Source organism: Barbus barbus, assembly GCF_936440315.1.
Source record: "Barbus barbus genome assembly, chromosome: 49".
Taxonomy (NCBI): domain Eukaryota; kingdom Metazoa; phylum Chordata; class Actinopteri; order Cypriniformes; family Cyprinidae; genus Barbus; species Barbus barbus.
Window position 1 is genome coordinate 19,143,409 of NC_136727.1, and position 24,691 is coordinate 19,168,099.

General features: G+C 38.0%; 2 protein-coding genes across 3 annotated transcripts in view; one reads left to right on the forward strand and one right to left on the reverse strand.

The window, feature by feature from the left end:
• Positions 1 to 3,468, forward strand: part of LOC306867608 (26S proteasome non-ATPase regulatory subunit 1-like) — a 44,740-nt gene extending 41,272 nt beyond the window's left edge. The window contains exons 22-26 of the mRNA XM_079413370.1: positions 546 to 638; positions 767 to 853; positions 939 to 1,142; positions 1,494 to 1,657; positions 3,296 to 3,468. Coding sequence (XP_079269496.1) covers positions 546 to 638; positions 767 to 853; positions 939 to 1,142; positions 1,494 to 1,640 — 531 coding nt within the window. The 3' untranslated portion in view covers positions 1,641 to 1,657; positions 3,296 to 3,468. The remainder of the gene's footprint in view (positions 1 to 545; positions 639 to 766; positions 854 to 938; positions 1,143 to 1,493; positions 1,658 to 3,295) is intronic.
• Positions 3,469 to 9,507: 6,039 nt separating this feature from the next.
• The window catches only part of LOC306867757 (arf-GAP with coiled-coil, ANK repeat and PH domain-containing protein 2-like), a gene marked incomplete at its 3' end in the record, with an annotated part of 44,543 nt that continues 29,359 nt past the window's right edge, over positions 9,508 to 24,691 (reverse strand). Inside the window, exons 10-23 of one of the 2 annotated variants that reach the window (XM_079413609.1) lie at positions 19,182 to 19,294; positions 19,042 to 19,093; positions 18,868 to 18,968; positions 18,143 to 18,248; positions 17,858 to 18,066; positions 17,700 to 17,769; positions 17,290 to 17,384; positions 14,868 to 15,049; positions 13,749 to 13,841; positions 13,459 to 13,667; positions 12,470 to 12,579; positions 12,231 to 12,341; positions 12,094 to 12,155; positions 9,508 to 10,507 (exon numbers count right to left, since the gene is read on the reverse strand). In XM_079413609.1, the coding sequence (XP_079269735.1) occupies positions 10,428 to 10,507; positions 12,094 to 12,155; positions 12,231 to 12,341; positions 12,470 to 12,579; positions 13,459 to 13,667; positions 13,749 to 13,841; positions 14,868 to 15,049; positions 17,290 to 17,384; positions 17,700 to 17,769; positions 17,858 to 18,066; positions 18,143 to 18,248; positions 18,868 to 18,968; positions 19,042 to 19,093; positions 19,182 to 19,294 (1,593 nt within the window). Of the gene's footprint in view, positions 10,508 to 12,007; positions 12,156 to 12,230; positions 12,342 to 12,469; positions 12,580 to 13,458; positions 13,668 to 13,748; positions 13,842 to 14,867; positions 15,050 to 17,289; positions 17,385 to 17,699; positions 17,770 to 17,857; positions 18,067 to 18,142; positions 18,249 to 18,867; positions 18,969 to 19,041; positions 19,094 to 19,181; positions 19,295 to 24,691 lie in introns of those variants that run through there. The other variant, XM_079413608.1, reaches the window with a different exon arrangement.

A 24,691-nucleotide genomic window follows, 5' to 3' on the forward strand; every position in this document is an offset into this window, starting at 1 on the left:
CAGGAATGTCCAGTCCTGTTCCTGGAAGGCCGCTGTCCTGCAGTTTAGCTCCAATCCCAATTAAGCACACTTGAACCAGCTATCAAAGAGTCTTCAGGATGCCTAGAAACTTCTCTGTAAGATGTTGGCCCTCCAGGAGTGGGTTTGGACACCCCAGGGTTAGCACGAATGTTCACATAGTTAAAACTAGGGAAAGCTGATGCTACCGAAATGGTCCTCTACATTGCTTGAGGCACAAGTACTGCATGCTAGAGTAACACATTTTTGTTTTACTCTCCCAAAAAAAAAAAAAAAACTTTGTTCAAACCCTAGTGAACTTAGTGGCTGTTGCCTCTACAGGCAGCATCCTGTCATTGAACCTCCTATGTGACTCTTTTGGAAGACTGTACAGGGGCAACAACTTTTGGTGTCAACACTTCTCAAACAAACCACACAGGAGGCTTGTTTGATATTAACCCATTTCTAAGGGAACAGCATAAAGTAAAATAATTGAAATCTTTAAATCTACACTTTTCAATTTTGAATAAGTTCTTTCCTGTTAACAGATGCCGAAGGTGCAGTATCGATCCAACTGCAAGCCCTCCACCTTTGCTTACCCTCCACCCTTGGAAGTGCCAAAGGAGAAGGAAAAAGAGAAGGTCTGTTTTAACCCTTGTATCATGAACTCACCTGGCTTGTCAAATCTCATCTTGATACCAAAAACCAGTGTTCCAGTGTTCTAGTCCTAGATTTCATGGCGTAACTTGTCCCACTGTTCTTCTGTCAGGTTTCCACTGCCGTTCTGTCCATCACGGCTAAAGCCAAAAAGAAGGAAAAGGAGAAGAAAGAGAAGGAAGAGGAAAAGATGGAAGTGGTATGCATGTCCCACAGCACTTCCAGAAACTTTTAGCATGTCATGTACCGCAGAACCCCAATGATTTGCTCTTTATCTGATGCAGGAAACACTGGCAGAAGCAGAGAAAGAGAAGAAAGACGAGGAGGAGAAGGAAAAGGAAAAGGAGAAAGAGAAGGAGAAAGAAAAAGAAAAGAAAAAAGAACCAGAGCCAAACTTCCAGATGTTGGAGAACCCAGCACGTGTCATGGCTGCCCAGCTCAAGGTCCTCACCATGCCTGACAGCTGCAGATACCAGCCCTTCAAACCTGTGAGTCTGACTCCTTTAATTTAGGCCTGTTGTGAATGTTTGACAGTTTTCATCTGTTAAACCACTCGTGCTGCCAATGAGAGAAACTCTTCAGAGAGAAGACATTTGCCTAACAGCTCCAAATAAACAGCATCGAGAGCTGCAGTTTATTGTTCAGAGGTCAGCTGGCAAGACTCCAGCCACTTGTTTTTGTATTTTAGGAGACTTGAAATGTGAAAATGTCTGCTTTAGCAGGAAAATGATTCTGGATTTTGCATTAAATAAGACATCTAGACAACTAGTTTTGCCTGAAAGTATAGTTGGACTGTCACACCATATAATAACCCCCTTCGTCTACATTGTCGCTCCCAGTTACACACTGGTGGCATCATCATCTTGAAAGACACCAGTGAGGAAGAAGAAGAGCTTGTGGAGCCCGTGTCTGCTCATGGCCCTAAGATCGAGGAGGAAGAACAGGAGCCTGAGGCCCCAGAACCCTTCGAATACATAGATGAGTGAGATACACCACTTTACAGGTACTTGCTCTACATTTTTCTACATTCTGCTTTTGTTTTGTATATTGAATTATTTTAGTTTAAACTGTTCATGTGAAGATGCTAAACTAAGAAAGATATTTCAGTTAAAATTTCATGAAATTCCAATTCAATTTTATGCAAAAGTTTGGGCATCCCTGATAATTATCGTTTCGTTTTATAATCTGCTAGACTTTCGAAGCAGCAACTTCATTTGGATAGAATTTATACCTTATGAGTACAGCGACATTTCAGTTTTGAAATAACATTTATTGAATCAACAGAAACAATGCAATGTTGAATCATAACAAAAACAGACAAGTGCAGAAGTTTTGGCGCCCCAATGGAATAATCACATCAATATTTAGTAGAGCCACCTTTTGCTGAAATAACAGCCTGTAGATGCTTCTTATAGCCACTGATAAGTCCCTGAATCCTGACTGCAGGTATTTGGACTCTTCTTCCTTGCAAAATGTCTTCCAGTTTGATGGCTGCCGAGCATGAACAGCCTGCTTCAAAACAATCCATACATTATCAGTGATGTTCAAGTCTGGTGACTGGGATGGCCATTCTAGAACATTGCATCTATGAATTCCTTGGTAGATTTGGAACAGTGCCTTGGGTCATTGTCCTGCTAAAACAAACATCCCTGGTGTAACTTCAACCTCTTGACTGATACTTGAACATTTTTCTTAAGAATCTGCTGATACTGAGTGGAATGCATGTGAACGTCAACTCTGACAAGATTTCCAGTACCTGTCACACAGCCCATAGCAGGATGTACTGTACCTACCACCGAATTGAACAGTAGACTTCCATGTAAAGCTCTTCTGGTTGTTACCAGATAACTCGGTCTTATTCCAACATAAATCTGGCTTGTCCTGATGAGTCTTTGCATGCATCAAACAGCTCTGCTTGTTGGCAATACGCAGAAAAGGCTTTTTCCACATCACACTTCCATTGTGCTGTTCCTCGTGCAAGGTGCGCTGGACTGTGGAACGATGTACTCTTTGGAGGTGGTCTGTGGTTAGTCTGTGACCATTCTTTCAGATATTTTTTTATTATTTTTTCTCAGCCTACCACATCTTTCCTTAACAATGACCGTTTCTGTGGCCTTCCATTTTCTAACTTATTCCTTTGTGGAATTTTTTTGTATCCTCCTAATTCATATTAACAAATTATCCTAGTTCTTAGGTCATTAGGGAGTTCTTTTGAGGTTTCCATGTTGCTACTTTCCAGTATAGAATCAAGGAGAAGCACAACTAGCAATTAGCTACCTAACATTAGCTATATTTTCTATGATGGTTTGCTGTTGAGTTTGCAGTGTTAAGGTTCACTGAGCCAATCAAATCAATATTGTGTTGTAATTAATCAGCAATAAGTGACTAAAGGTAATCAACACAATTGAAAGGGTGCCCAAACTTTTGCACAGCCTATTTTTCACCTTGGACTTTATTACATACAACTCAATACTGCTACATTATGCAGCTTGCTCTAGAAACTTTATGGTATATCACTACAATTGTTTCTTAAAATATTATGCAGACTCGGAGGGGTGCCAAAACTTTTGCATAAAACTGTAGTTGTCTGTAGTAATCTTGTTACAACTCAGCGATGCTCATCTCCACTCTTTTTTTGCAGGTAGTGTTGTGAATTCTGCGTGTTCACAGCATGCACCGCTACATGTCTACTCAAATGCCCACCCCTTTTCTTTTTTTTACGTTGTTTCCTCCACTTGGCCTATCGTGGGCATTTGAGGAATGTTTTACACAATGGTTTTCAGTCATTACAATAAAATATATATGTTGAACATGAGATTGGGTGCTTTTATTGTGGTGGATCTGCAATATGTTTTATATGTATTTTTGGTTTTTGATTATTTTTGGTATTATTGTCAATTATGCTGCATAAGGTGGGTAGTTAACATGAAATTCCTTTGAGAAGACATGCTATATTATTTTAAACAGCATAACATAAATTCATGCATGCAAATTGCAATGCATAAAATGAAAGAGTGAAAAGACAAAAGGGGTTTAAATGTAAAAAGAAATGGTGGTCTTTTATTGAGATTAAGTTAACATTTTCCCAAGGTCATCCACTCACTGTAGCTAATTTCTTTTTAAATTTCAGTTTACACAAAATACAGCTAGAAAGAATAGCCAACTGTCTGGAGGAAAGACATCAATTCACGGAAACGGGATCAGTCATAGTGACAGTATTTTCTTGAAAAATAAATAAGCCACTTTTTTTTCCATATACTGTATATTATAAGGTGCTTTCTACAGAAAGTGACTGTTAATGGTATGTAGTCAGAGTTGTTTTACCAACCTAAACTGAAAGGAAGAAGCATTTAGTCACCCCCCCCCCAACTATTCACTATATATATATATATATATAATCTCCCCTAAAAGGAAAAGATTTTTGTCAAAGCGCTAATTTCCCTTATGTCTTTACAAAGTGGGTGGGATACATTGGACTTTGACTTCAGGAAAATTGGCACAGTTCCGGAAAGAAACTCGTATATCATTTATATTTCCTTGAAATTTGTGGTCATATCTTGGCATCTCTTTTAAGGAGTCTAGAAGCTTGACCTTCAAATACTCCTTTTACAGAGAATTGATTGTAAATTATGTCGTAACTGCAGAGATCTTCATTAGTTTGTTTTCCAAATTAGAAAAATCGTGTTCCATAGTTCTTTTAAGGACCTTGCAACACAGACCCCAGTCATCATCAACCTCTCTTAATGGACTGTGCTCTTGTAAACTGCATTTAGAAGAATGGCGAGTCAACGTCATAGCAAAAGCAGATGAATCCACTATATTATTACACTTTATTATATGTCAACATCTTTCCTTCATTGCCCATTGCTGGATATATGACCATACAAGGTGAAATATCTACCAGGGAAACTTGTCTTGATATGACCCTAAAGAGTCAAAGCGAACACTTGGAGAATGGCACGTCCTGCCCAAGTATGATTGTTGGTGAAAAAATACCTCCATTGCTTTTTGCCGTGAAGTCACAGTCTGTTGAAGCCACACTGATGAATGAATAGATGGCTAGAGTGAACTACTTTTGTTCGGCCAGTCAGCAGACTGGCCAGAGTGGTGTTGGAGAAACGTTTATGAGGGGTGTCCAGGCACTGGAGGTGGTCGAGAGCCTTCTGTTTGTTGTACTTGCTGGGTGCAGTGATGGACACGCTGGCTGGCCATTTGAACTGGGGACAGGGATGACTGTTATGATTCCTCGAGAGTCAGGGAATTTGTGGATCTTGGCAAGAATTGCGGAACATCATAAAAACAATGCTGTAATGGAACACAAGGGTCGGACCAATGGCTCTCCCAGTGAAAATAGTAAAAGCAATATGGAACCAGCTTACAATGATCTGCAGGATTTCTAGCAGCATCAAATGGAACTGAGATCTGTTAGTTTGAAAAACAACAATGTGAGTTTAGCAGACAATGGAAGATGCCAAGTTTGAAACTTGTCTTTTTTTTTTTTTTGTAAATTCTGTTGATGCATTTATTCCTTATACCTTGACTCTGAGAGCACTCACAGCTCTTTCATTTCAACCACAATAGAAGTCATTTATTTCAAACCATCCTGATAAGGACTTGTTTGACAGTAAACTGTTTGTTACCATGATTGCATGTCTACAGTGCCCAAATCCCATGAACTACGCCAAAGGAATTGAGTTTATATAAGAGATGAAACCTAGCTGATAAGCTTCTGTTAGCGAACAGTCTTTGGGTGCTCCTCAAGCTACAAATGGAAAACTCCCCACATAATACTGAACTAAGGAGCAGACTATTTCATTTAAAACATAGGTGCACATGACGCTTGGAGAATGCACCATAAAATGTTTTGATATCATCTTCAGTCTCAGTGCCACCATTTATTCTACGACTAAATACCTGCTACTTTTTATGTCAGCCAGATAATTGTGTCAGGTAATTAAGCCATTTTTGTTAGTGGAGGCTATTGCAGATTCACAAATTTGTTTACAATATCATGTCATAGGGAACTAGGGAGTAAGTTTTTGCTGGGTGACCACCAGCTTAATCTTTTACATTGCTCTGAATTTGAGGGAAATAATTTCCATGTAAAAGCAATGGTTCTATGTGATGGGAAGAGCATGCAGTACTTGTTTTTAAAGATAAACGTGTACATAGAGTTAGGTCCATATAAATTTGGACACTGACACAATTTCCATAATGTTGGTTCTTTATGCCACCAGAACAGACAGAAAGCAAAATACAAGATGACATTGAAGTCCAGACTTCAAGCTTTAATTCAAGGGGTTGAACAAAAATATAACAGAATGCTTAGGAATTACAACCATTTTATATATACACCCCCTCCCCCCCATTTGCAGGGGCTCAAATGCAATTTGACAAATACATATAAAATGTAAATTTTTTTGTTGAGAATCCTTTGCAGGCAATGACTGCCTTAAGTCAGGAACTCATGGACATCACCAGAGACTGGGTTACCTAATTTGTGATGCTTTGCCAGGCCTTTACTGCAGCTGACTTCAGTTGTTGTTTGTTTGTGGGTCTTTCTGTCTTTAGTTTTGTCTACAGCAATTGAAATGCAGCTCAATCGGGTTGAGATCAGGAGACCGACTTGGCCATCACCGAATATTCCACTTTTTTACCTTCAAAAACTCCTGGGTTGCTTTTGCTGTTTTTGTCCATTTGTACTACGAAGCGGCGCCTGGTCAACTTTACTCAATTTGAATGAATCTGGGCAGACAGTATATACACTTCAGAATACATCTGGCTGCTTCTGTCCTCTGTCGCGTCATCAATAACCCAACACCAGTAACCCAGTTCCACTGGAAGCCATGCACACTCATGCCACACCACTCCACTGTTTCACAGATGATGTTGTATGCTTTGGATCATGAGCTGTTCCAAACCTATATATATATATATATACTTTTTTCAGTTATAGAACAGGATAAGGAAGTGTTAAACATTACAAGGACCTATAAAATGTATTGTTTGTTGTGGTGACTAAAAAATAGTTGCTTTGTTTAGGGTTTGACTTAGCAATGACCACAGAAGTGCTTCCAGTTGCTTTTGTAATGCGTTTCATTGGCTCTCTATGTCCAGTGTTTCTCGAATAAGATAAACAGTTCCTGAGCAGACCATGCCAGGAAATTTTGGACACAGATAAGGCTCTCTGGCTGTATGTTGATTGAATTAACCTCCACAACAGAGGGTTCTTGTGTTGGTCAGGGTCTGGGCTAACCTGTCTGAGTTCTCTCTTGGAGCACAGCTGGAAGCCAGATTCACTGTCACGGATTCAGTAGATTTTCCAGCCATTCGCTGGAGAAGCACTGAGGTGTAGTTGATGAGACCCTTGGGACTCTGCTCTTAAAAGTGTCTCCCCTGGAGAGAACAACTACAGTGGCCTCCCTATTCTGGGAAGTGAGAATAGAGTAATAGAAAAGCAACGCGAGTGAGTTGGCTAAATGGATGGTATAGGGCAACAAACATCCACAATTTTCCAGCCATTAGGTGGACGATTGCGGTGTGAAAGTATGTTGCTGACAGCTCCCTTTCATTCCATCTTCATTCATCATTACGGTCAAAGGAACAATCCCACAAAGACTGTTTGGATTCTCCATGCTTGCATGCTAGTGATTTTTTTGAAAGTGAGCTCGTGAGTCAATCCTGAATGGTCAACTTCTGGAAAGAAGAGAGAAGACTTCGGTTCATTAGGCAAAGAATTCATTAAGCAGAGAGGTAGAACAAATGTGGGCCGTGAAAATGGTTGTGGTTGGCTCCTACACTTTCCACTTGATGTTAATGTTAAGTAGGCTATGACAGAGCTTGGCTTCTTGTGTTTCAGAATTGAAGCATTAGCAGTCCCAATCTTATGTCGTAGCTTTTTTTTACAAGTATGGAAAGGTTTAAAATAACCGTTTACTATCCTGGAACTCTTAAGGACAGCTTGTCAGGATGAGGGTTGGATCCTAACATTAATGGAGCTTGCCGCCTTTGTTTTTTGTGCAAATGTATTATTTTATGGAGGGAAAAGGACTCAAGCAGTGGCTCTTTGTCTCTCTGCGGGAGATTTCCTCTCCACCGCAGAGCAAGCATGGTTGCCCGGAAGACGTTAGGCGCTAGCTTGAATAAAATGAAAGGACTTTATCATCTGACCAGTCGCCACATGGAAATGATGACATAACATAGGTTACTGTCAAGTCATTCAATTTTAAAACCATTTTACATTGCTTCCCCAGGCCATAGATAATGCTTGATTTTACGAAGTGTTCAATGCAGTAATTTCTTGAGTGCACCATTCAGGATTTCAGGAAGGAAATGACTTGGCACACCAGACAGATGGGTCACCCTTTCTGCGATCCGTTGTTGGACTCCAGGTGACTTGAGGCAGGTAGCAAGATCAGCCATGCCACTGTTGCAGCTGTTTCAATACAATTTAAAGGTTACTCATCAGGCAGAAAGCCAGCAAATAATTGAAAAATCATGTAGGATGAAACCTCTCGTGATGGTTTAGAACAGGGATGAACAATTCGAGTCCCAGAGAGCCACTGTACAGCAGAGTTTCAAGAACTCCTTAAGGCCTTGGCTAGTTTTTTCAGGTGTATTTGATGAGGGATTGGGCTAAACTCTGGGCTGGACCAGACTGGAATTGCACGTGCCTGCTTTACAAAGTCCAAGTGAGGAACCTTTTGACTTCTGGAGTTGTTCTTCAATTCTGGTCCTGTTGTGTTTCAAACCTGATCAAACTCACCTGCCTGTGATTTCCTGGTATTCTTGAAGACAGTCCTAGTCCTGGAGGGCCACCTTCCAACGTTCATTTCCAAACTGCTTCGGTACACCTGGCTTTGTATTTTCAAGAAATGTTAACTTGATTAGGTGCTTCAGGTGTGTTTGATTAGGGTTGTAGCTAAACGATTTAACAGATGGCCCCTTCACAGCCCAGACTATCCCAAGAGTCATTGTGTGCAAGTGACAACAGGAGTTTTTGAGAGAAAATGCTGGTTTGACTTGAAGGTATTAGGTTTCAATTTAATTGAACCACATGACCATAATTTTTCACTCATTTGGCAGATATAAGCCAATGAAATTTCTCAATATGATAGTTAATTGACAATTTTTCACTTGCAACAATTTTAGCGCCTAACACTTTTTGTTTTATACATTTTTCTACATTACTTGAATGACTTCCCAGAAGCACTGATTCTATGAGTCACCATTTACTTTAAATCTCCTGAAGCAGTGTGATGGGTAATGTTCACAGTTTATAAAGTGCATATGAAAAGGTGAGTCAGTGCACAGCTGGCAGGGCCATGAGGTCATCCCGTCACGAGCGACTGAACGCCTGCCGCGTTATAGAGCCAGTGTTTACATAACATCAGCCTCTGCCACGGAGCTGAGCCTATTACAAACATGGCAACCCCCCTGCATGGGAAACTTCTTCATACAATCTGATAATCTAAGATAGAACCGAGACCGGTTAGACCAGGGCTGACCAAACTTCAAGCTCCAACTTGCCTCAACACACCTGCATGGAAGTTTCTAGTATGCCTAGTAAGAGCTTGATTAGCTGCTTCAGGTGTGTTTGATTAGGGTTGGAGCTAAACTCTTCAGGACACCGGCCCTCCAGGACCGAGTTTGGACAGCCCTGGGTTAGACTACTGGTTTAGGCTAGAATTTTGATTAAAAAAAAAAATCTTAAGCAGTTTAAGTAAAGAATAAGTAGTTGGTGCCGTTGCTACGGGTGTCCCGAGTTCGAATCCCGACTCTGATCTGTCTTATAATAAAGTTGAAAATGACAAAAAAAAAAAAAAAGTGAATAAATTAAAACGTATTCATCATACAATTCAGACTGTCAATTTTTTTTTCTTGTAATATGCATAAATTCTAATGTATATATATGATGACATAAAAAAACAAAAAGTGTAGAGAAAACAAATGATAATATATTTTGAACTATTTTCAGTCAGACATTCGCAGTGGATAAAATAATCTTAAAAACTGCATGGATCATACAGAGATGAATACAGGGACAAAAATCGATCCAAACAAGCTTATTACAACATTTGAAGTACCACAGAATAAAATTCCCAGCCCAAGATAACATATGTACAGAATATACACAATTTACACCCCTTACACTGGTTTCACGTCTATACTATTTGAATATATAAAGAAAGTGGGGCGTTCATGCTAACGAGTTTTCACAAGCTTTTCTCTTTCAAAAATGAACGACGTAATAAAAGTATAGTTTTTAAAAATGTATATGTAAACGTAAATGGTTTCATCCTCGCTCTACATTCATCCACCAATGCAATTTACTCAAATCTACCATTTAGCTAAAAACCCTCATTTGTGAAACAAGCAGAATTCATTTGTAAAACCAATCGTATTTGCTTTAGAATGATTTACGAACTTAAAAATTCATTCAGCACGCTTCGTAAATGAAGTCCTATGGCTCAACTATTATATTACACACATTCATCTGAAAATCGACATAGATGCAGCCAATGGAGCCATCAATTAAATCCTACATAAAATAGTTTTATCTACATTTACAATAAAAATGCAACAATTCAACCGGTGTCACCCACATTAATTTGTGGGCAACAACACTGATTTCATTAAAAAAAATAAAAACAACAAGGTCAATTAAGACAAAACCTAACAATGAAAACATTTCATTTCAATCCGATTTGGAGAAATCCCAAAATGCAGTTATGAGGAGGTTGTTGTGGTGTGATATACCATCCAAAATCTGCTCAGTAGCGGTTGAGCTTGTCAGGGTCGTTCGATGCCATCTGGGAGAAGTCTTGGAAAATGTCCCGATAGGTTTCATCTCCTGCAGAGAGAAAACAGCTTGATTATGGAGGAAGTAGAGTGCGATTTACCTGCAGCAAGCACTAAACACACGATAATCAAAACTCACACAGACAGATGCTCATACCTGTGCTACTTCAGAGCAGAAACTCAGCAGGAGATCGCAGGAGGAAAGGAGGAAATGCAGAGGTGAAAAGCACATGACACCAAATGATGCATAAGAAGTATGTTTATTGACCCTTTACATTGATATTTAGCATGTAGTTGCACATGAAATACAGTCAAGTGTTGGGCAAATAGTTTAAAGAAATGAAACGGTGACAGAAAAAAAGCAGATAAAAGAAGAGAGCTGCTCACAAATATATAACATGGCATACAACAGTATTTCATGATTTGCAAAATTACAGTTGCATCACTTAAGACCTTGTAAACACCTCGTTTCTTTTTTATTTGCATAATTAAAACCCGAGATTGTGCTCTGCAAAGAGATTGCAGTAACGATATGATGCTTAAGTGTTGAATTGTAAGGTTTTGTTTAAAAGGGCTCATTTAAAATAAGTGAAAATCTTAGAGGGAAACATCGGTCACCAAACGGAGCAGGAAAATTAACCTCCATGTGTGTGTGCGTGTGTGTGTGTGTGTGTGTGTGTGTGTGTGTGTGTGTGTGTGACCAGCAGTAAAGTCCAGCTCTACTGCGCCCCTCTGTGACCGGTGCCAGTACCACAAATATAGCTGATAATTAGATCAACTAATTTGGCACATTCATTGACACTAAATTAAAACATTCAACATTCAGACTGTCACACGTCCCTTGTAATATACATAAATAAATTGTAATTACTTAAAATATTGCAGGTATTCCACAAAAAAAACAAAACCATAAAATACAATTTTATAGACAATAACATTTTAAAATAATTTACATAATATATAAATTAACAATTATATTAAAAAAAACTATTCTTTAGATAATCATATATACAATTTTTTTTAAAGTAAAATTAGAAATACTTTGTGCTAAAATAGATTTCCAATATAATTTTTTCTTTTTTTTTTCTTTCTGTTATCGTTAAACATGCACTCATAACAATTGCTGATATATTATCTATGGTTAAATACAGTGTCGTCTAATCCAGAACTAATACTGAATTGTACAGACGAACTACGTCTTCATAAATGTAATATTTATAAACATACTGATTTGATTCAGACAGTTTCACTTCCTCGAGTATAATGAAGTGATAAATATCAGGAATGTGTCAGAATCATCATGAATACACTGAGTTTATTACACTACTCTTACAGACTGACAGTTTTAAGACATACACAACATAAATAAGGTGCATGTTTTCACGTCGACTAGTGCACGTGTTCCAGCAGCAACGTCCTATTATTGTTCGCTTTACATTAAAATACTCGACGAACCCATCCTGGGGCCTAATGAAGCTCAGCTTCATGTCATATCTGTGTGCATTCACTGGTTTTGTGCGTTTGCTACAGGTTGTGGTGATTTGGCCGTATGTTAGGAGTCTGTGAGCTGTAAGTTTATGAACTCTTCCATACATTTGCGATACTGCATTTCAGTAGGGCTGTTAGAGTTATATTGACCTGACTGATTGTACGGACCCTCAGATTCACGCATCTCCTCGTTCATCTTGGCCAGCCGAAGCCTGTAGACACAAAAACACTTCAGTTTTATGTCTGACACAAATGTCTCGACACAGCAAACAGCAATGGCAACTCACAGCGTGACAATATCAGCGTTTGCTGCCTCGACTGCGATTGAAAGTGGCGTTTGATTCTCAACGTCTGCTGCGTTCTGATTGGCTCCCCGTTTTAGAAATAAACACACTTGCCTGCAGCAGTAAAAAATATATATATTCATGTCAGTAAACCAGGAGGCACAACTAAGAAATGTGCAACACATTCAAACAAAGGGTCAGAAACAAGCCGCAGCAGACACTGCGTGCTGAGCAGAACTGACCCGGTGTGGCCCAGGATAGTGGCGTGATGTAAAGGTCCTCTGCCCAGACTGTCCTGCTGATTGACGCTGGCCGAATTCTGGAGCAGGAATTCACAGGTGACCAGAGACCCCTGACACAGACACACACAGGTGATAAACTCATCAGGCACTTTCAAAACAGCATTCATAATCCAAAATTAATCTTTTGTCATGTGATGCATTTCATAGTTACAGTTTTGCATGCACTGATGAATCATACGATAAAACCAGGACCATTAATTATTTGAAAGTGAAGCACTCAATATTAAAAAAAAATAAAACAACCTATTGTGTATAATTAGTTGTTGTTGACAAGACAAAGCAAACAATGCAGAATATTTTTTTTAAACAAAAATAACTAGTGGAACAAAGCCAAAACTAAACCAACCAAACAAAGAAAAAGCTAAATACTACACACATACAACATACAAAAGAAAAAGAAAATACAAAAGAAAACAAAACCCCAAAAGTTAAACAAAAAGCAAAAATTAACCAAGAAAACCAAACCAAACAAAAAACCTGGAGCCAAAGAAAACAAACAATACTACACAAAACACAAAATTAAAACAAAAAATACCAAAGAAAACAAATATAAAAGAAACAAAGCACAAATCAAGACCTACAAAAAAGAAAACCAACCCAAACAAATACACAAACATGCAAAAGAAAACAAAACTAAACTAAAAAAACCAAAAAACACAAAAAAATACCAGAGAAAAAAACAAACACCAACAAAAAACCCTAAAAAAATAAAACCCAGAACTCATCACACAAAAGAAAACAAAATGCAAAAAAAAAAAAGCTAAATTCTACACCAAACACACTCGCACAAAAAATAAAAATAAAAAAATAATAAAAAAAAACTCAATTCACAACTTTAACTGAAAAAAGTTCCTCAGTTTTCCTCCAGTGTATCAGGTCTGGGGTGTATGTGTGTGTGTGTGAGAGAGAGAGTGGCTCTGGCTGCTCACCCCGTGAACGGCCATTATGAGCGGCGTCCTGTTCTGCTCGTCGGCGCTGCTCCAGTTGACCACTGCTCCGTGAGCGAGAGCCTCGGCCATGTCCGGCAGACTGCGGCAGAAAGACGCCCAGTACAGCTGCAGGCCCGGCTCGCAGGAAGCCACCAGCCCTTTCCCAGAGCACTCCTCCTGAGGCTCGTAGATGTGCAGCTCTGGGCCGTCTGAAGCAGAACAACCACACGATCAGAGTCAGGCTACAGGACAGCTTCTGCTCTGCTCGAGCTGAGCGAGATCGGACTGACCTGCGTCGTTGAGCGCGCCGGAGGAAGCACTCGAGCTCAGCGACTCTCTGCTTCCATCTGCCAGCTTCTGCACGTCACCGTCTGGGCTTTTCACTGTCAAACACAGAGACTCTTACACACACACTCCTCTGTGATACAGTGTGCAAACTAGGAGTGTAACAGTACACAAACATGACGGTTCGGTACGCCGCTCGGTTTTGATGTCACGGTTTCGGTACTTCGGTTTCTTTTTTTTATTAAACAATGGATTACTGAACAAATTGCAATTTTCTTAGGGATAAAAATCTACCTCAGCTTATGGTCTATAAACTATGGGAAGGTTACAATTAACAACAGAGCCCGAACTTAAATTCAACTACTATTTATTTTTAAATATAATAAATGAAAAAAAAAAAAAAAAAGTATGAAAAGTTCAAAATGAAAACCAAAACAAAAAAAGTCAAAATACTATTAAATTTTGATATTAACAAAAATTACCCATTTTATTTTGTTGCTGTGTTTTTGTCATTTTTATTAATTTATCATTGTTTTTAAATGTCTATACAGTTTATTCATTTTATTTTCCGTTAGTTTTAGTAAAACAAGTTAAACTAAATGAAAATGATAAATGTTGCCTTGTTAACAAGCTGAAATAAAATAAGCTATTTCAGTTAACACAAGTAACAATTTTAGTTTATTTGACTATTTTATTTTAGTTCAGTTTTAGTTTAAGCCTACTATAATAACCCTAGATTCAATTCAATTGAAATTCTCCCGGGTGAAATGAGTGAGGCAGCTGTGAGTTCTGCTGAGCGGGACGGCGGGAGACACACACACAGCTGTACTTACGACAGCAGGGCTTGGCGGAGGAGCTAAAGTAGGAGAAGAGAGAATCGAGCTCATCTACACAGAAGAGAGACTCGTGGTTGGCTTCAGCAACACAAAAGCCCAGAGCAGCGTTAGGATGGCACACACAGACACAGAGAGGAGCAGAAACACAGTGTCAAACCACTTCAAACATCCGTCTACGCTGATCCCAACACGTCGCTCGCAGGATAACAGCAGGTAAACGGCCCACAAGCAAAGGTTAAAGGGCAGAGCCAGCCGAGGGTACAGCTGCAGACGTGACGGTCCTCTCACCTGAGGAAGCAGACGCTGTAGACGCCGATGCTCCTCTGGCAGGTCGAGCATCCAAGCAGCCGCTAAGATGTTTATCCTGTTTACTCAGTGATAAAACCTTCTGTCTGATCTGGTCTTCGGAGGGTCTCTGCACAAACCTGCGCTCCACGTACTTGGCTTTGATGTAGGCCTCCACCTCGTGCCTGAGGAGACACAAGTGATCAGCACTTTCACACCTCAACATCTACTTAGCTTTTCATTAGTAATGGTAGAAAGTCATCTTGGGGTTTCTAATTTCACTCTGAAACCAGCAACATGTGTTACACATATGCTGTTGTATGAAACAAATCGCGCAAGCCTTATGCAATATTGACTAAAGAAAACTTCTAAAATATATTGATAGATATTGATCCTTTGGTTTGCATTCTAAAAGGTTATTATTCTCAAATCTAAAATTTGGTCTACAGCCATCACTACTAAGACTGCTTTTTAAAGAAGTCTCTTCTGCTCACCAAGCCTGCATTTATTTGATCCAAAATACAGCAAAAGCAGTAATATTGTGAAGTACTTTTACTATTTAAAATAACTGCTTTCTATTTTAATGTTAATTTCTATAATTCCAAAAATAAAAAAATTATTTTATATATATATATATATATATATATATATATATATATATATATATATATATATATATATATATATATATATATATATATATATATATATATATACACACACACAAACCCGATTCCAAAAAAGTTGGGACACTGTACAAATTGTGAATAAAAAAGGAATGCAATAATTTACAAATCTCATAAACTTATGTTTTATTCACAATAGAATATAGATAACACATCAAATGTTGAAAGTGAGACATTTTGAAATGTCATGCCAAATATTGGCTCATTTTGGATTTCATGAGAGCTACACATTCCAAAAAAGTTGGGACAGGTAGCAATAAGAGGCCGGAAAAGTTAAATGTACATATAAGGAACAGCTGGAGGACCAATTTGCTACTTATTAGGTCAATTGGCAACATGATTGGGTATAAAAAGAGCCTCTCAGAGTGGCAGTGTCTCTCAGAAGTCAAGATGGCAAGAGGATCACCAATTCCCCCAATGCTGCGGCGAAATAGTGGAGCAATATCAGAAAGGAGTTTCTCAGAGAAAAATTGCAAAGAGTTTGAAGTTATCATCATCTACAGTGCATAATATCATCCAAAGATTCAGAGAATCTGGAACAATCTCTGTGCGTAAGGGTCAAGGCCGGAAAACCATACTGGATGCCCGGGCCCTTAGACGGCACTGCATCACATACAGGAATGCTACTGTAATGGAAATCACAACATGGGCTCAGGAATACTTCCAGAAAACATTGTCGGTGAACACAATCCACCGTGCCATTTGCCTTTGCCGGCTAAAACTCTATAGGTCAAAAAAGAAGCCATATCTAAACATGATCCAGAAGCGCAGGTGTTTTCTCTGGGCCAAGGCTTATTTAAAATGGCTGCGTAGAAGGAGGATCTGGGTACTGAAATGGCCAGCCTGCAGTCCAGATCTTTCACCCATAGAAAACATTTGGCGCATCATAAAGAGGAAGATGCGACAAAGAAGACCTAAGACAGTTGAGCAACTAGAAGCCTGTATTAGACAAGAATGGGACAACATTCCTAAACTTGTCTCCTCAGTCCCCAGACGTTTGCAGACTGTTATAAAAAGAAGAGGGGATGCCACACAGTGGTAAAGATAGCCTTGTCCCAACTTTTTTGAGATGTGTTGATGCCATGAAATTTAAAATAAACTTATTTTTCCCTTAAAATTATAAATTTTCTCAGTTTAAACATTTGATATGTCATCTATGTTGTATTCTGAATAAAATATTGAAATTTGAAACTTCCACATCATTGCATTCTGTTTTTATTCACAATTTGTACAGTTTCCCAACTTAAATAATTTATTTTTATTGTTGGAATTATAGAAATTAACACTTATTTAGCAAGGATACTTTAAATTGATCAAAAGTGATTTAGACATTTATAATGTTACAAAAGATTCTACTTTAAATAAATGCTGTTCTTCTGAAATTTCTATTCATCAAAGAAACCTGAAAAAACTAAATCTACTCCGCTGTTTTCAACATAATAATAATACTAATGATAATAATAAAAATTGAGTATCAAATCAGTATATTAGAATGATTTCTGAAGGATCATGTGACACTGAAGACTGGAGTAATGATGCTGAAAATACAGCTGCAGATCACAGCAATCAATTATATCTTACAATATATTAAAATAGAAAGCAGTTATTTTAAATAGTAAAAATATTTCATAATCTTACTTATTTTTGCTGTACTTTGGATCAAATAAATGCAGGCTTTTCAGCAGAAGAGACAACTTAAAAAATAAATAAATAAATAAAATAAAATTCCTGTGCAGTACCTGGGATCTCCTGGTTGTGGTTTCCTGGCTCCTAATTCTTCTCGTCGAGCCTCATAGATCTGATTTATGACACCATTTCCCAGCTCACACATCAGCTATACAAAAAGTAACTGCATTATTAATTCATATAAGAACTAAAGTAGTTTATTATTATTATTCAAAAGCTGGACCACTTTGGAAAGAGGAAAAACTAAAAATCTTGAGAAATGTCTTCAAATCTGTTTCTTGCATGAAAACAAAACTTGCTTCACCGGTCCTCAGCGTGACATAAAAGCATCTCTGAATTCATGGCGTACGAGATGATTTGGAGATGAAAGAGCTGCTGATGTTCTCCGAAGGACGGCAACATCTGGACAGATGTTTGTTTGCTCAACCACCATCTGTCCCTCCGTATGTTCATCACGACTCACCTTGAGCAGCTCAGGCTCCCACGTGTCCAGCGTCAGAGACCGCACCTTCGAGAAATGAACGCCAAGACTCCTGACAAACAAAACGCCCAGTCTTGTTAATAAACCACACAACACACTCTGTGATATCTTCTGTCACACACACACACACACACACACACCTGTGAATGCCCGAGCACTGGATGCAGAGCGTGATGCCCAGGTTGATGCTGGCCCAGCGTGGCTCCGGCTGACCGCAGTCGCAGCAGATGCTGTTCCCGCCGATGGCCATGACCCTCTGCAGCGCGCTCTCGCCCTTCAGACTCCTCTCCTTCACCTCGCCGGCCGAGTCCAGGCTGCCCGTCGATGTGGACGACTTCCTGTCCATCTTCTGACAAACACATAGCACTGTTAGGAAGGCGCCTCTAGCGTGGCATGAACTAGCTGGATGAGAGAAGCTGCGCTACCTCCACGTCCTCTGATTTGTCTCTGAAGGCTGTGGCGATGCTGTTTTGGACGGCTGTGATCCAGGCCTGCCGGAGTTTTTCTGAGTCCGCTTGCATCATACAGCTCCTTTAACACAAACGACATCAATCATATGTACAGTATGACATGTCCACTGAAAAATAATCATCACAGTTCTTAGTATTTTGTCTTGTTTTCCAGTGAAATATCAATAAAACATTTTTAGGCATGAATGCATGAATGAATAGCCTACACACAAACAGTTGAGTTCAAAAGTTTACACCCTCCTTTCAGAATCTCCAAAATGTTAATTATTTTACCAAAATAAGAGGGATCATACAAAATGCATGTTATTGTTTATTTAGTACTGACCTGAATAAGATATTTCACATAAAAGATGTTTACATATAGTCCACAAGAGAAAATAGTTGACCCCGTTCAAAAGTTTACATACCCTTGATTCTTAATACTGTGTTGTTACCTGAATGATCCACATTTGTGTATTTGAACCCTTTCCAACAATGACTGTATGATTTTGAGATCCATCTTTTCACACTGAGGACAGCTGAGGGACTCGTATGCAATCATTACTGAAGGTTCGAACGCTCACTGATGCTCCAGAAGGAAACACCATGCATTACGAGCCGGCAGTTGAACTTAACTGAAGTTGTGTTTCTTGCATAAATGAATCCTAACTGATTGAGACTCATTGTTTGCTTCAACTCACTTTGTTGGAGAAACCACTTCGAAGCAGAATCTGCGCTCGATGTCCTCGCAGTGTTTGACGGTGCATAACCTCAAGTCCTCCACCACAACCGTAGGGTTATCCTGAAATAAAATGCCAAAATGAGTGCCAAACACACAGCTGGAGTTAGAAATTGGTGTTGGTTCTTATATTCACCTTAAATTTCTTTTGGTACACTAGCTGATTGTTCTGAATCGAGAACCACCGCCTGCAAAGACAATGCAGTTTGCGACAATGAACATTTAGTCAACGTCTACGTAAGTGGACACAATATGATTTTAAGTCTTGTCCCGGACCTGTTCCAGGTTTTAAAGGCGTTGCTGGCTCTCTTGAACAGATATCCCTCCATGACGATCCCATTCTCTGCATCCACATTGTACTCCAGCTTGGTGTCGTCATTTGAGAAGTCCTGAGCACGACAAAAGTGTTGAACTGAGCTTTTCAGATCTTAATACAGTAATTATGAGTCAATATCAACATTCAGTACACATGCTGTATAAACACTCAACACAGAAGTCAAAGTTTTGCTAATGGACGATCTGTGGATGATAAAAGCTTTCTAAAATTAACTACTTGGCTATAACAAACATTACAACCAATCTTCAAGGCAATCACTATGAAGATCACAAGAAGAACATTATACTTGATCTTAGCATCTGTCAGATCTGTTGCAGCTCTAATCACTTTGTGGGATTCAAACCTACAACCTTCTGGTAATCGTTCCAGATCTTTTTGTTTACATTAAAGGAATAATTCACCCCAAAATGAAAATCCTGCCATCATTTACTCACCCTCATGTCGTTCGTTTCTTATGTTGAACATAAAAGAAGATATTTTGAAGAAAGCTAAGTATCTTTTGTTTTGTGTTCAGCATTTTCATTTGAGCATTGGCACTCTTTTATCCAAAGGGACATCCGAAGCTGAAAAGTCTGGCATCAGTTTCAATGAAAGTCAAACTCGTATGACTCAAATTTTTCCAAGAAAACAAAATGGGAAGTTATTAAAATTTCTGAAATTAGTATAAAAGTCAAACAGCAAAAATGGCAAGTCAATGTCATTTGACAGTATTGACGCCAAACATCATTGGTTCTCGAGCGTCATGCGACCAAACGTCAAATCTGACAGCCTAATGCTACCGAAGAAGAGACTTTCAGAATATAGTGGGCTACTTTTATGATACTTTGTTATTGTGAAGCTTGAAAACCCAATATCTATTCAATTTCATAATACGGAATGGAGCATGAACATTCATCAAAAGCTCTTCTTTTGTGCTCTTTAGAAGATAAGTTATACTTGCTTGGACCAACAGGAGTAATTTTCCTATTGTTTGCACACAAAAGCATTGCATTCCCCCAAGAAACTTTGCACTGCTTCACTGTAAAACCTGATAAGTTAAGGTGCCTGCTGTTTGGGAACGCAGCCGTGCAAGACAATTATGCAGAAATACTTTGACGACAGACTTTGCTGGGGCATTTAAGAATGACCATAACATTTCAGATGCTGTACAACGATATCAGTCCGCTGGTTAGTCAGGTTTTGCCGTCCCATCCCGCAAAGCCACATGACTTTTTTGATGTGCATGGAGGAATTTGTTCAGCATCTTCCATTATTCGCATTAACTCTCAAGTCAAAAACCACCTCAAACATGTTTGCGAATTAAGGGATTTTTATTCGAAATTTGGCATTTCCATCACTCGTTTCTGATGCGATACTTCAAAATGTGCATTAAGACGATGATGGAAACATAGCTACTGTTTACAAGCTGTTATACTGACGTCTTTCCGCAGTTGAAACACTGATTGAGCGATTATGTGATATTTCAGTAAGTTGTACTTTTTAAAAAAAAAAAATTATACATACCTTTGGATGTTTATTTCATGCTGAAAGTGTTATTAAAGCATAAGAGATCAGTTCAAGTGCATTTCGCGTTCACTCTTCTCTTAAACTGAGGCGCTACAGCCATCTGTCACTCCACATTAAACAACGTCAAAACGTCATTTATTGTTTGAATACTGTAATAAAATGGACATAATTTGAAATCTGAGAATGTGTTTCATATCAAAAGTAACAAAGCACTAACTATGATTTCTTGGCGCGCTACACTGTTCCATTCGTTAACTGAAAACAGGCTAGACTAATCTATTCTTGGGATTTAAGAATCGATATTGTTCCGTAAAAATGAGAATCAATTACAATCGATATTTTTTACCCAGCCATAGCGCAGTGGGCATAACATCACAGTACTGCAAGAAATCATGAAATGTCGCTCTGGCCACTGGATGTTGTTCGCCTCAAGAACAATCTAAGATCCCTGCTTCCTGTAGAGGTCATGTGAGCTCGGCTGAGCTCAGACTAGTTAAGTCAAGCCTGGCTGAGCTCAGACTAGCAGAGCCCCAGTAACACTAGAGCGTCACTGGATCCTGTGTTTTTGTCTGTGAAACCTAAAGCAGCTGAAGACAGATAAGAGTGACATACTAGTAGAGGAGGTTAGTTTACAGCCTGACCCGCATGCTGCGGGAATCCAGTCTGATCTGCTCTAGACCGCATTACTAACAGATCTTACATCACATCTCCGGTGGACAGTGGAGAACACAACCAATTAACCGTTTAAAAGACACTTTATTCAAAGTGACATACAGAAAACTCAAACAAGGGCAGTTTTGGTTCATTTCAGGGGTCTGAGAATTTAGCATGAGATTTGCACTAAATATTATATATTTTGCTTTAAATAAATAAATTCGCTGTCAAAGGATTAATCAAGATTAGTCACATCCAAAATAAAAGTTTGTTTATATAATGTGTGTGAACTCTAAATTTGTATATTGTGTGTGTGTGTGTGTGTGTGTGTGTGTGTGTATGCATGCATGCATGCATACACTAAAAAAAAAAATATATGAAATATGAAAAAAAAGTCTCATTTTTAAAATTCTTTCAAAAAAATATAAATGCATGTGTGTGTGTGTGTGTGTGTGTGTGTGTGTGTGTATATACACAATAAATATACACAGTACACACGTGAATTATGTAAACAAAAACTTTAATTTTGGATGCAGTTAATCACATCATGATATCGTTTGGCAGCACTAAATAAAATAAATAAATAAAGGTTTACAGTACTTGATAATAAATAGTTACAATAAGGTTTAATTTGTCAAATACATTAGGACATTAGTTATCATGAAGTGACCGAACAAATCTTTTACAAGGTTTATTAATCTAGGATTTTTTCATGTTAATTTATAAATATGCTGTTTTAATTTGCATCTGTTGATACAAAATAACTCTTAAAATAAAAAATGTATGATTTGTATGTAAAAAAAAAAAAGAAAAAAAAAAAAAAGTATCGCAACTAATCGTTTGACAGTGCTAGTCTTTTCATAAAGGCAAAAAATGCTACAAATATTAATAAGAATATTACCAGCAAATTTGAGAAAACTTATCGAAAAAATACAAGAATATATAATTATTAATCAATATCGCATTAGAGAAAGTTTATTGACAGTGTATTGAAGCACGACACGCACCAAGGTAGGATGCGATATTGATTAATAATTATATATTCTTGTATTTTTTCGATAAGTTTTCTAAAATTTGCTGGTAATATTATTTTTTAAAGATTTATTTTTAGCATTTTTTGCCTTTATAAAAAAACTAGCACTGTCAAACGATTAGTTGCTATATTTTTTTTACGTAAAAAAAAAAAAAAAAAAAAGTAACAACTTAAAATTAAAAAAACAATTATGATTTTTATCAACAGATGCAAATTAAAACAGCATATTTATAAATTAACATGAATTTAGATTAATAAATGCTGTAAAAATATTCTGTTCGCTGTTAGTTCATGATGCATTAACTATGCAAATTAGTTAAATTGGACCATATTGTAAAGTGTTACCAAAAAATGTAATTGTAAAACACAAAGAAACCCCAGAGGTCATATTTCAGTTATTAAAATAATAATCTGAGGGTTTATGTGGACAGCAATATTAATGTTGCAGAAACATGTAACTATTGCACTTATTTATTTAAACTAAAATAAATAAACTATAGCAAAACATAAATATTAGGAATTAATATTAGAATTCATAATATTTACACTCAGTTACAAAAAACTGCAGTGTGAATGGAAAGTGGACTGAGACCTGAAGTGGTCTGAAATGAGATCCAAATCCACTTTCATGACCAGTAACAGTGTGAACACTAACGGAACTGGGTTCTTTTGACTTTGAGATCCATTTAAAAAATTAAAAAATAAATAAATTACCCCCAAGCGAACTGTGTGTATGTTTACAGTAAGGGGAGCAACACGACAACAACAACTGTTATTAAAAATCAGATTTGGTTTCCATTTCCCTGTAACCTGATCAAACGGCCATGAGCTGATACGCGAGCTGGGCCGCTTAATATATTCAGGGTGCCAGGACCAAAGAATGGGGCTACAGCTGTTATTAAAGCACAGAGTAACCTCTTTCCTTTAGATTATTAATACTGAATACTATAAATACTTCAAAGAAGTGGCATAAGTTTAAGGGTCAGTGACCTGAAGATCATGTTTGTTTGTTTTTACTACCAGATATCTTGTATACTGAACATATTTTCAGTTTTTGCAATAAAACAAATTATAACTGTCACAAATTGTAGCAAAGTAAAACGTCTCATTAAAAGGCTGAAATGCATAAATATTTTTAAAAAATTCGTAAGCAGAATTTTACAAATTCAGAGATAAGCATAATTCAAATTTTTGCAAATCAAAAATGTCAAGGTTTATAACCATCATGATTATAACAGTTTTATATAAAAGGCTCATTAAAAGGCTGTCATTTTTAAATATTCTTATGTAATTCTTGAATAGATAGCATAATATTTATATTTGAATATTATATATGTATAAAAAATATCTTACTGTATTTTACTTGATGGTTACAAACCTGACATTCTTAGATATATATTTTTCACTTAATTTCAGTTTAATAACTATCATATCGGACATCCAGATTTGTTATAAACCATTAAAATGATATTCATTCAAACAGTGTTACCAGCCATAGAATGTGATCAATGCAAATGCAAACCTGTACTTATGTATAGAACAATTATCATAAAAAAATTCCATTTGATGAAATAACGCTACATAAAACAAACATCATCAGACTCCGCTAACCAAACTTATTACATGAGACCAGATGCAAGAAAAGGTCAGTATTTAGGCAAGATGTCACAACGAACTCCCAAGACACATTCGTGCTCATAACCACTTAAAGTCTAAAGAGACAAAGAACATGAACTTTAAAAAACATGACTGACTCACCAGATACCACACATAGTGAAACCTGCTGAAGATCTTCATGCTGAACAGAGCAGTGTGTGTGTGTGTTTGAGTCAGCAGTGAGGCTGCATCTAACTTCCAAACATTACTGAGACTGTCCCGTCAGGGTCGTCTACCACCACTGAGCCTCTACGCACTCTATGTGTTTATGTACGGCCATGTACATGCAGACTGAGTCTGGTGTTAGCCTTGGTATCTCTTGCTGCCTCCTCCCCTTCAGGAAAGCTCTAGCATGTGTGTGCGGTCGGTCGATGAATGAATTCATTAACTGTGGCTCATGTGTTAGATCCACCAATCCCAGCAGAGCATTAAACATTTAGACTGTCGACAATGCGCTTTGGTTCACTTCCGCTTGGAGGATTGTCTTCTACCATTGTCTTCTACCAATCAAATTACAATCCTTTGCTTTGATGACATACTGACATAAAAGTGCATGTTTAATGAACGCAATTAATGCAGGCATCTGTGTAATGGGGGTTC